The sequence below is a fragment of the Cynara cardunculus genome (assembly GCF_001531365.2).
Source record: "Cynara cardunculus var. scolymus isolate 2C chromosome LG 13, CcrdV1, whole genome shotgun sequence".
Lineage (NCBI taxonomy): Eukaryota > Viridiplantae > Streptophyta > Magnoliopsida > Asterales > Asteraceae > Cynara > Cynara cardunculus.
The window spans coordinates 6,301,178-6,312,349 of NC_037540.1; the positions used below are offsets into that span (position 1 = coordinate 6,301,178).

Consider the following 11,172-nt stretch of genomic DNA (forward strand, 5'->3'; position numbering starts at 1 on the left):
AAAAAATTTAAATAATAGAATATATATTGATTAATAGATTTCAAGAGTCTTACCCGGTAAGTGGGAACGACGACTATTACCACGGTAAACACTTATCGAGTAAATTGTTACATACAATGTCGTTTTGATGGACTAAAATCTTACCCGATAAGTAAATAATATTCCCATTAAATTATATTAAGAAATACGACCACAGTGGATAATTGTAAAACCAGGTCTCGAGTACGTAGACAATAATACACCCACTCTTACGATTGGTGATCGTATTACCTATTGGGCCCCGCCTTAATATTATACACATGCGCACACTCTCTCTCTCTCACACACACACACAAAAAAAAAACTAATTTAATTTAAAAAAAAAGTCTCTCATCTCTGCTATCTTCTCTTTATTCTCTTTTATTTTCTTCTCTCCATAACATACATGCATACACACAGTTAAATATGTACACTAGATAGACACGTTGTGAATGTATTTTTAGAAATACTATTATAATTGTGAACACATTTTAAGTCTACGAGATTTGGTATAGTTTGTGAGCATATTGTGAATATCAACTAAAACGATGAATCTAAATCTAAATCTACCACTTCTGAATACATTGTGAACACCCTAGTACTAAATTTTCTTAAGGTTGTTTTCATTGTATTCACCTTGTGTACATATTTAATCGTGAATGCATTAATTATCTTAAATTAGTGATTTAGGATGAATTCTCGTAGAATGTGGAGTTCTCAAATAATTAAGTCTCAATATATATGAGCAAATCAAAAGAGAATCATAAAAATGTTATAAACCCGTGAGACCCGATCTAAAAATGTTTTTTACATGACCTTTTTTCTTCAAATGCTATAATTTTAGATATTATTTCACATAGTTGGTTGCATAGTGTAATAGTTTAACCATGTGAAACCTTTTTAGGTGTACTTTTCATTTCACTAAAATCTGTTTAGTTTTGTGGGAATGGAATTGATTTAGGGGAATTTGGATTTCAAATACATTTCATTCTCATGTTTGGTTTGTTAGATTGTTAGAATTTGAAATCTTATGATTTAATTGAAACCCTACCAACATAGGATTTTGAAATCCTTAGGTGGTGTTTGGGATTTCATAGGATTGTATGTAGTAAGGTTTTAAAATATGTTAAAAGAGTTGTGTTGTAATAATGAATTAATAAAAATGTAATTTATTTTTTTTATAAATTATTTATAAATAATGAAATCCAATTCCATTCCAAATCCTATAAACCAAACATGCCAATGATTTCAAATTCATTCCAATCCAAATCCCTTCAAATCCAAGTCCTTCCATAAAATTCAAATCTCTTAAAAACAATTTTGCAAACCATATGGATCCTAATAAGTAAACGAAAAAAAAATGTTTCATGTATAACTTTTTTACAAGGTGAACACAAACCACTACAAAAATGCGGAGTATCAGCAAGAAAGGTTTCCCTCGCAAATCCGTCGCTAAAAGAGTCATCTGTCGTTGATACTCCGTAAGTCAGATGCTCGTAGGTAATGCTATCAGCGACGGACCAACGACGGAAATCAGCGATGGACCAACGACGGATACTTTCAGCGACTGATCATCGAGTGAAAATATTCAGCGACAGATCAACGAGGGATCAACGAGAGAACTTTCAGCGAGGGATCAACTAGGGAACTCTCAGCGAGGGATTTTCCATCGCTAATCCGTGTTATGAAATGGCCCATAGCATTTATGTAAGGCGTGACTAACGCCATGGCGTCTTGAGGCATGTCATTGCCTACCGCGACGTGCGTTTTTTTTCAAATTTTTTTTATCTTTGTTGTTTTTACACTTTTCGCTTTAGATTTTACAATATTATAGATCTAACTAATCACATCACTCACAGTTTTACAAATTCATAAATGTTACAGACTCATTGTTAAAATGAAGTTGTAAAATTATTTTTTTAAGTTTTATTTCAAATATTTAATAAAAAGACCTATTTTTATAACAATAATCTATATAATTTTTCTTCTTATAATATGAATGTACATTTTCGTAATAATAATAGTATCTGATTAGATTATATATAGAAAGCATATGTATCTATATATAATTCTATATATGACATATAAATTTGTTATCTTATGTCATGCCAACCTTCAAAGTAGGAGTTCGGGATCTTGTCCGGTTGGCAATCCTCTCTTCGGTCCTAGCTGAGAGTGTTCAAGCTGTAGATGGTTCCCAACTTGTTTCTAGCGGTACTTCTCTTATGGGCTCGAGGYAAGACAAGCAGCCCGCTTCACTTCCTTGCCGAATAGGAGACTTCGTTGCACAATCGCGAGTCTCCTTTTTGTTCAGTCATAGGTTGGTCCAAAGAACGAGAGTCGGCTTCAAAAACCAGACGGAATAGTAGGTATAACGTAGGCGGGAAAAGAGATATTCAGAAAAGTCGATTTTCTATTATGTGGTTCTAGAGGACCCTGAACAAGAAGAGGCAAAGATGCTGCTAGCTATGCCTTGCTTGGTCCCCCGGCATGAATTTAGGAGTCTTTGTGTGAGCCGTACGCGGTGAGAGTCGCACGTACTTTATCTAGGGTAAAGTCCTCTTAAATGGACCGCCTGACTGGAGCTTTGTCACATGTTCCTTAAAAAACGTCACGTCCTCGTCGTGGCATGTAAGGCTTGATGCTTGACTTCGCCACCACGCCGCACCTCACACCTTTTTGAACCTTCACTATGGATTGGTTGTCAAATGTCTAGAATGCCCCATTTAACTTGCTAATTGCTTTTTATCTAATAATTAGTTTCAAGTTTAAAAAATATCACAAAAATGTCATCGTCTTTCATAGTCGTAAACTAAATTCAATTAATAATTAAGATCGGTTCTCACAGTCCTCAACCTTTTTTTTGGTTCATCAACACAGTCGTACACCATACACACATACACATAGTCATGCCGCTTCCTGCCATTAGTTTTTTGCCCACATCCTACTGTACTCTCTCGTGTGCCGCCTCTGACATATAGTTCAGTTGGTAAAAAAGTATAATGACTTTGTCCAAATACAACGGGTGGAGTAACTTTATTCAAATAAAGAGGTATAGTGACTTCGCCTCCTTCAGATGCAAAGTGATTCAAAAAAATATCCCATCACATTGATGTCCTTAGAGGCCGGTTTCGTGTGAAACTAATTAGAGTTGTCAATAATCAACTTTTCGCCAAATTCCCTCTCGCGTGCCATTTTTTTTGCCAAACCGATATCAGTACAAAATGGTCCAAAGTTAAGTAGTACATTATAATTAAATGGTCAACTTTTTTTGTACAAAAATACTAGATTGAAACTTCAAAATGAAGCAAGTTCTTCTTGAAATGCAATGTACACGAAACAAATACAAATAGATTTGGTCCATTTATTTGGATCAAAATATGAAACACCCAATAGGTTTCTTTTTCATATTAAGAAGAACAAAACAAGGGAATTGAAAATTCATATTGAAAGATAGAAAATTGGAGCAATTTGTCTGTTAACGAATCCCAATGAATATATACACATCACTTTATATATATATATATATATATATATATATATATATATATATATATTCTTTGCTGAAAGAAGTGGGAAGCATGCTGTTTCTCTCACACTTTACCATCCATACATACATACATACATACTCTCCTCTGTGTCTTTCCTTTTCTTGGACTGCCTGCTGACACCATTAAACCTTTGAGTTCACTTCCAGTTTTATATCCTCACCACCACCATCACCATCACCATCACCATTACCACTTCAATATGGGAAACTACCATGTCATTCACATGTGATTTATATATAACAATCAATTTTGGTGTTTTCTTGGTTCAAACCAACTCTTTCCTTACTTTCTCTTTCATTTCATACCACAACCCCCCAAAACCACCTGCTTCTTCTAATTTCTAGCTCCTTCCCATGGACCTTCAACCTGTTTTCTGCTGTTTGGCTTTCTTTACCACATGGGTTTCTTCTGCAACTGCTTTGCTTTCTCCCAAAGGTGTCAACTTTGAAGGTACCAACTTCTCTAAATTCCTTCATTCTTGATCAAAATGCAAGATTTTCATCATATTTGTGAATTTGCAGTGCAAGCTTTGATGAACATCAAGAATGGTTTAGAGGATCCACACAGTGTCTTAAACTGGGATGGAGATGCTGTTGATCCTTGTAGCTGGACTATGGTCACTTGTTCTTCTGATAAACTTGTTATTGGCCTGTAAGCTGCACCCAAATTAATCTTGATATAAAATTACTGAATTTTACTTGGTTTTGAGTCAAGATTAACGTTGTGTAATCGAATTGTAGAGGAAGTCCAAGCCAAAGTCTTTCGGGTTTTCTTTCGCCCAGTATCGGTAACTTGACGAACCTCCAAACAGTGTAAGTACTACTAGAACTAGAAGCGTAAACCGGTTCGATGTACAAACGGTGTTGCTGATGGTACAAGTTTGCAATGCAGGTTGCTACAGAACAATAGAATCTTAGGTCCACTTCCATTTGAGGTTGGGAGGTTACCTAAGCTTCAAACACTTGATCTTTCTAATAACATGTTTACCGGAGAAATCCCACCTTCACTAGCCAATCTCAAGCATCTCCAGTATCTGTAAGTATTTAATGCTGTGAAATTACCATTCTGCCCTCCATTTTTGTATTCAAATCTAGTCATGATTTTGGTTTGTATGTTGTAATTATTGTTTTTTTTTTTGGGATTTTGAAATGTAACAGGCGGCTAAATAATAACAGTCTCACTGGACCAATTCCTCAGGCATTGGCTAACATGACCCAGCTCACGTTTCTGTAATAAGTTGCCTTTAATTCCCTTTGTTGACTGATTTATCCTCTTCTTTTTTGGATAGATTGACTGATTTACCCTTTTCTTTTGGTAGAAATTGACTGATATACCCTTCCTTTGTTGAATATGATCTGTTATTTTATTTCAGGGATTTGTCCTTTAATAATTTAAGTGGTCCTGTTCCAAAGTTTCAAGCTAAAACATTCAAGTAAGTTTCACGTCTTTTTAGGTCAAATTTGTAATTTTTATACTCAGAAATAAAAACGATGCGTAATTGAAATTTAGACCTGAGTATCATGTATTTGTAACATCTTTTATAAACCCAATTTGTGTTTAACAAACCTCATTAAAAAACCCGAAGAAGTCGTCAATTATATATGTTTGCCCCTACCCGAGGTAACTGTTTAATATTGCCGTTTTAGCTCATTGTTTTGTTTTTGTTTTTGTTTTTGTTCGACTCGCAACTATATGAACAGTATTATGGGAAATCCAATTATATGTGCGACCGGGATAGAGCAAGATTGCAACGGAACAACACTCATGCCAATGTCACTCCCTCTCGGTACTCAACAAAGTGAGCCTATACTCTCCTATCTGTCAAAAAGTTTCCTAGTACAACAAATTCGGCTTTATAGGATACTAAAAACGTCGTAATAAACTTTTTTATAAGGCAAAATGATTGTGTGTTATATATAAAAGTGTTACTAGAGGATGCTAGGACGATATTTAGGTATCCTAACGAGTTTTTCTATGAAACTTTAAAATAAAATGTCTTATTAATTTTTTCGTATTGACACGTTGAAAAAAACTAGCATGAGAACACATCCTTTTATAAGATCCTTATTTTTTACGTTACCTTTTCAATAATGTCATATAAAAAGACTAATAAGACATTTTATTTCAAAATTGTGTTAAAATTTTGTCACGACACCCAAAATTGTTCTATCAAGTTATTGTAACATATTTACATAGAAGAAACAATTGTGTGATCCTATAAACGTATGTTTTGTAAAACAGTCTACTAGAGCATTTAAACATATTTGTGTCTTATAAAGCCGATTTTCTTGTAATACCTAATACGCGTGTCACCAAGACCTTACAACTATTAAGGTGTTCTCGCATACGAGCATTGACCAGATATCATATTTACCGCAATCTTTTTGACCATGTAGAGTCACAACCATCGGTCACGCCCAAAACTCACAAGATGGCTTTAGCCTTCGGGACAAGCCTTGGGTGCTTCTGCTTGCTGTTTTTCGGATTTGGATTTGTTTTCTGGTGGCGAAGACGACACAACCAGCAAGTTTTCTTCGATATCAACGGTTAGCATTTAAATACGTAATCAAATTTGTTTTCTTATTTGTAGTTGAGTTTAACGTTGGTTAGACTTTGACAATTTATCCTCAATATATATTTAAACCTTCGTTCCGGAGAGCAAGGTTTCACATTTTTTTTTGTCTCGACCATTCGGTAAACTTCGTTTTGGTGTTCAGAACAATATAGAGAAGAAGTGTGTCTGGGGAACTTGAGGAGATTCCAGTTTCGGGAACTTCAGGTCGCAACAAACAACTTCACGAGCAAAAACATAGTCGGAAAGGGCGGTTTTGGGATCGTGTACAAAGGGTTTCTCTCGGATGGAACGGTTGTAGCCGTTAAGCGGCTCAAAGATGGAAACGCGGTTGGTGGAGAGATCCAGTTCCAGACTGAAGTCGAGATGATCAGCCTAGCCGTTCACCGAAATCTTCTTAGACTCTATGGTTTCTGTATGACGACATCGGAGCGCCTTTTGGTATACCCCTATATGTCCAATGGCAGTGTTGCTTCTCGTCTTAAAGGTAAGTCCTATAAAACAGTCTATTGGGACATTTAAATATTATGGTATTCTACAAACCCGTTTTTTGTGGTTGAATGTTAGATTGATCGTATGATGGATTCTTGTTGCAGATAAACCGGCGCTAGATTGGGGTACGAGGAAGAGAATTGCATTAGGAGCTGCAAGGGGCTTGTTATATTTGCACGAGCAGTGTGACCCGAAAATAATCCATCGAGACGTGAAGGCTGCAAATATACTGCTCGATGATTACTACGAGGCCGTGGTGGGTGATTTCGGGCTCGCAAAGCTTTTAGACCACCATGATTCACATGTTACGACAGCTGTCCGAGGAACTGTAGGACATATCGCCCCCGAGTATCTCTCCACCGGCCAGTCATCGGAAAAAACCGATGTTTTTGGTTTCGGGATTCTTTTGCTAGAACTGATCACTGGCCAGAGAGCTCTAGAATTCGGCAAATCTGCAAACCAGAAAGGTGCGATGCTCGATTGGGTTAAGAAAATTCATCATGAAAATAAACTCGATATGTTGGTAGATAAGGACCTGAAAACTAGCTACGATAGAATCGAGCTGGAGGAGATGGTTCAAGTGGCGTTGCTGTGCACACAGTATCAACCGATCCAACGGCCGAAGATGTCTGAAGTGGCTCGGATGCTGGAAGGTGACGGGCTAGCCGAGAAATGGGAAGCATCTCAGAGAGCCGAATCTAATAGAGGACGAGCCAATGAGTTCTCGTCTTCTGAGCGATATTCGGATCTGACTGATGACTCCTCGTTGCTTGCCCAGGCAATGGAGCTATCGGGACCCCGGTGATACAGACACCGAGATGACAAATAAAACAACGGATTTCTGATTGAACAGAAACCTAATTACAGTTCATAACTGCTTGTTTATTTTATATGGTTTTGGAGTGGAAGAAAATTTATGAGTGTTGATCTTGTAAGAGGAATGTTGTATAAATTTTTGCTGTTCATATCAGAGAATGGTTTTCTTCTGAAAATAGTCTTTGATCAAAAGTGAATCTAGAGACAATAAATTCATATGAAATTACACCTGATCTTGAACAAATATGATTTCAGCTTCTGCTGATGCTCGTCGAAACCTCAATAACTCGATCAATAAGTTTAATCTTCCCTCGGTCACATACACACTTGGAGTGATGCTCATAATCTCAAGAACCGGTGAACTTCCAAGCAAAAACTCGATGAATCCCATTTCGTGTGGAACACCCGACATATCTGTCATCTTTACAATCTTAAGCTGTTCAAATGTGCAGTCGCAGGGGCATTCCTTCTCCCAGAAATCAAAATCCGGAGCTTCGCATGCAGATGATGAATTTGATGAACCCTAAATAAATAAATAAAATGCAAATCAGAACAACATTCGATTGGGGTCAAATGACTTACATTTCATCTTCAAGATTGATATAAACATTCTTTAAGATTTCAAGTAAAAAACTTGATGGTTAAATAGAACTTCTAACAAGTACTGTAAAGTGTAAACTACAAGACGTCGGTATGAATTTGTAATAAATCTTGATGATTTATATAATGAACTCACCGAAATTTGAAGTTCTTGGAGATTAGGGGCGTTTAAGATCAAACGAAGAACCACCATTATTTCTTTCATGTCCTCAAAGCTTACTTGATAGAGTTCGATAACCTTTAGCTGCTGATACGTCATCTGAGTTTTCCCTAGGGTGTTACCTATACTCATATACTGAAAAAGGGATGAAAACCAATCCATTAGCTAGCAAAATTTGAAGTTTCAAGGTATGCGCAAGGCAAAGTTATCAAAATCTTACCTTTGTAAAGTAAATATGCCCGATGAGCCTCTGAAGGGACGGTACACCGCCAAGAAACTTATCAAAATTGCAACTTGAACTTTGCCCAAAATGTTCAGCAATATCATCGGTCATATACATGGCAACTGATATTGCAATTAACATAGGAGTATTCTCGAGACATATATCTTTAAATTCACCTTCCAAGATTAGGTACTTAAGGTTTGGAGCGCGAATGGTGAGTTCTAAACTATCGAAGTATGATAAAGTTAAGCTCTCAAGAAGCGGGCATCTCGAGATAAGATTCTCAACAACATCAGGAGCAATAAGAACCTGTTGAAGATTAAGGTGTTTCAAGAATAAAAACCCTTTGAAAGACAATGGAGGGTCCAACTCACATCTAACAAGCTCCAAACGAACCAGTTTCCGACAAGAGAAAAGACAAGAAGGTGCTCTAAACCATTCCCCTTCACCCAACTCAAGAATCAATTCTTTTACATCTTTTCTTGATAAAAAGAGCAGCCATTGATCTACATCAGGGGAGCTTTGCAAATATGCAGTAGATAGAGTGAACCTGTGAATAGGACCATCGTGAAGAAAAAGGAACCGACTCACAAACTTCACAAGATTCATCTCTGCAAGCGCTCTATCGTGGGTGCCGTAAACACACTTATCATCAAACTCAAGTTGTGTAAGGCTAGCCCATTTGTATCTCCATTTACCAGATAATATACTCGTTCTCACAGCATCTCTTAATGGCATCTTGGTAAGTATAGTTTCGATAATACTTTGAGGAAGATCGCTTATGTAGTCTTCCCCAGGGGGAAATTCCATGTGCATTTTGCCCCTTTTGTCCTACAAAATGAGCTACATTTTACCAACAATTTAGATCATATCACCCGAAAACAAGTTAGAAGGAAAGGTACATTGTATCAAACACATTCCTTTCAAAATTCAAGATTGATATGGATCTTGATTGAAATTCAACTCCAACATGCTTATAACTTCTTTTTCTTGAAAAATTCAACAGCCCCATCAAGATTCAATTTGAAAGTTACTCCATTTGACCTCAAAAGTCAAACTGAAGGACTAGTATATAAGGAAACACACTAGGGTTTGTAGACAATGTATTAAAGAAGAACCTTTTCAGGGTTCCTATTTCTAATCTACAAATTCTAAGGCCAATTCAGGAACCCAATAAACCTAAAGAATTTAAGTGCAAGCATCTGGTTGCTACAGATATTAATGTTGAATGAATTTTATCAAATTTGGCGCCAGATAAACAAAATCAATCACACAGTTGATTAAGGAACATCGATAGGCCTACCATGAAATCGCTCAAGAATGCCCATATGTTCATATGGAGTCAAAACTTAAGCATAGAAATAAAAGAAGACAGATTCATACACTTCTAGAAATCATCAACAACCCTATTGGGAAATCGAACAAAAAAGAAACTCGTACTTTTTAAATACTTCAAAGCTAGTATAAATAATTGATTGAATTGATTTAGCCATCAAACAGGAGTGCTAGTGAATGTTTTGCATCAAATCGCAACAATTTGCGAACTTTAAAAAAGAAGCGAGGGGAGAAATAGTCACACGATCAAACCCATATGAAGAAAAAGGCAGATCATGATAGATTAAATTAGGTATCCAGGGTGATTGTAAAAAGAAATAAAATTCCAAGAAATTAGACGTGAAAGGGGGGAAGATTCGTACCTAAAGATTGAGACTGATGATCCTGTGTGATTCTGATATCAGAGAGAAGGAAGTGAGGGAGACGAAGGATGAAAGCCAGATTATGTCTCCACTTTCCTTTTATGTTTGAATTCTGAAATACGACTGGCCCTATCATGCACGGCCCATTTGCAAAAGGCCCAATCATACCAAAACCGAGCTTTCAAAAATCTACTAGTTCTGTATCCGCGCAATGCAGCAGGAGGCATGAATTTTAACGATTTTAAAGTTTCACTGGTTTTATAAGATAAATTTAACGATTATATAGGTTACACTTGGTCTTTACATATTAATACAATTTAAATAAATAAGAGTTATGGTTCCAATTACAGACTATCGATGAAAAAAAATTGTATGACAGTTTAAAATCCAATATATTTAAAATCCAACATATTTAAACGACTCCACAAATGTATTCGATTTACATCAAGAGCAAAGAACCAAGAAACTTGAGTTTTAAGATAAACACTCAAAACCAATAAAAAAACTACAAATTTGACAGATCATAAGCCATGAAAAGACAAAAAAAGATGGGTTTTAGAATGAAATTTTAACTGTTTACCCTTTTTCTTGTCCAGAAACTCAGATTAAGGTTGAATTAATACATGTATATATATTTCAAAAAAACCCAAGAACATACTAATTCAAAACATATTATACAGTGCAATTTAGACAGCCTAACCCCAAAATATATAGTATATATATAAATAAATCTATATATCTATATAAAATAGAAACTTGAAGAGATGATGTGCCATCTTCTAAGTTTAGTATCTCATTTTTCCTTTTTTTCTAATTTATTGGCATTATTTTATTTTTCAACAATTTCGGGTTTTAACTCGAGGCTCTTCGTCTCTCAATCTCCTCTTTAGGTTTAATTTCAGACTCTTCAATAACTATAAAAGTATAAATCGTAAATATTAAAAATATTTTTTTACAGTATATATAATATATAATAATATGATTAAGTCAAAAACTATTCAATATTGGACTCATTTCGAAGGTATTAACGAGACGATTATAAT

General features: G+C 35.8%; 2 protein-coding genes across 4 annotated transcripts; one reads left to right on the forward strand and one right to left on the reverse strand.

Annotated features, from left to right (window-relative positions):
• Positions 1-3,613: 3,613 nt before the first annotated feature.
• Positions 3,614-7,625, forward strand: LOC112524176 (protein NSP-INTERACTING KINASE 2). The gene is made up of 10 exons (XM_025133879.1): positions 3,614-4,019; positions 4,091-4,220; positions 4,310-4,381; positions 4,461-4,604; positions 4,727-4,798; positions 4,942-5,001; positions 5,270-5,367; positions 5,966-6,115; positions 6,287-6,628; positions 6,738-7,625. The coding sequence occupies exons 1-10, from the start codon at positions 3,923-3,925 to the stop codon at positions 7,436-7,438; spliced, it is 1,866 nt and encodes a 621-aa protein (XP_024989647.1). The 5' UTR covers positions 3,614-3,922; the 3' UTR covers positions 7,439-7,625.
• A 27-nt stretch (positions 7,626-7,652) lies between these two features.
• Positions 7,653-10,199, reverse strand: LOC112524177 (F-box/FBD/LRR-repeat protein At1g13570). Of its 3 annotated transcripts, XM_025133882.1 has the most exons (5): positions 10,130-10,199; positions 8,829-9,275; positions 8,430-8,741; positions 8,186-8,344; positions 7,653-7,972 (listed from the first exon to the last, which is right to left on the reverse strand). In XM_025133882.1, exons 2-5 carry the CDS (start codon positions 9,246-9,248, stop codon positions 7,673-7,675), a joined length of 1,191 nt encoding a protein of 396 aa, XP_024989650.1. In that variant the 5' UTR covers positions 9,249-9,275; positions 10,130-10,199; the 3' UTR covers positions 7,653-7,672. The 3 variants fall into 3 exon arrangements, with proteins under 3 accessions (XP_024989650.1, XP_024989648.1, XP_024989649.1); XM_025133880.1 differs by having other exon boundaries at positions 8,430-9,275; XM_025133881.1 differs by having other exon boundaries at positions 8,430-9,263; positions 10,130-10,172.
• Positions 10,200-11,172: the final 973 nt, after the last annotated feature.

What these genes read in the sequence shown, in the direction of transcription:
- LOC112524177 (XM_025133880.1), bottom strand. Translation starts at nt 9,248, where the DNA reads ATGCACATGGAATTTCCCCCTGGGGAAGACTACATAAGCGATCTTCCT. An exon ending in GGCATATTTACTTTACAAAG is followed by an intron (nt 8,345 to 8,429) that starts GTAAGATTTTGA and finishes TCCCTTTTTCAG; the next exon opens with TATATGAGTATAGGTAACAC. An exon ending in TCCAAGAACTTCAAATTTCG is followed by an intron (nt 7,973 to 8,185) that starts GTGAGTTCATTA and finishes TTATTTATTTAG; the next exon opens with GGTTCATCAAATTCATCATC.
- LOC112524176 (XM_025133879.1), top strand. Translation starts at nt 3,923, where the DNA reads ATGGACCTTCAACCTGTTTTCTGCTGTTTGGCTTTCTTTACCACATGG. An exon ending in CAAAGGTGTCAACTTTGAAG is followed by an intron (nt 4,020 to 4,090) that starts GTACCAACTTCT and finishes GTGAATTTGCAG; the next exon opens with TGCAAGCTTTGATGAACATC. An exon ending in CTCAAGCATCTCCAGTATCT is followed by an intron (nt 4,605 to 4,726) that starts GTAAGTATTTAA and finishes GAAATGTAACAG; the next exon opens with GCGGCTAAATAATAACAGTC.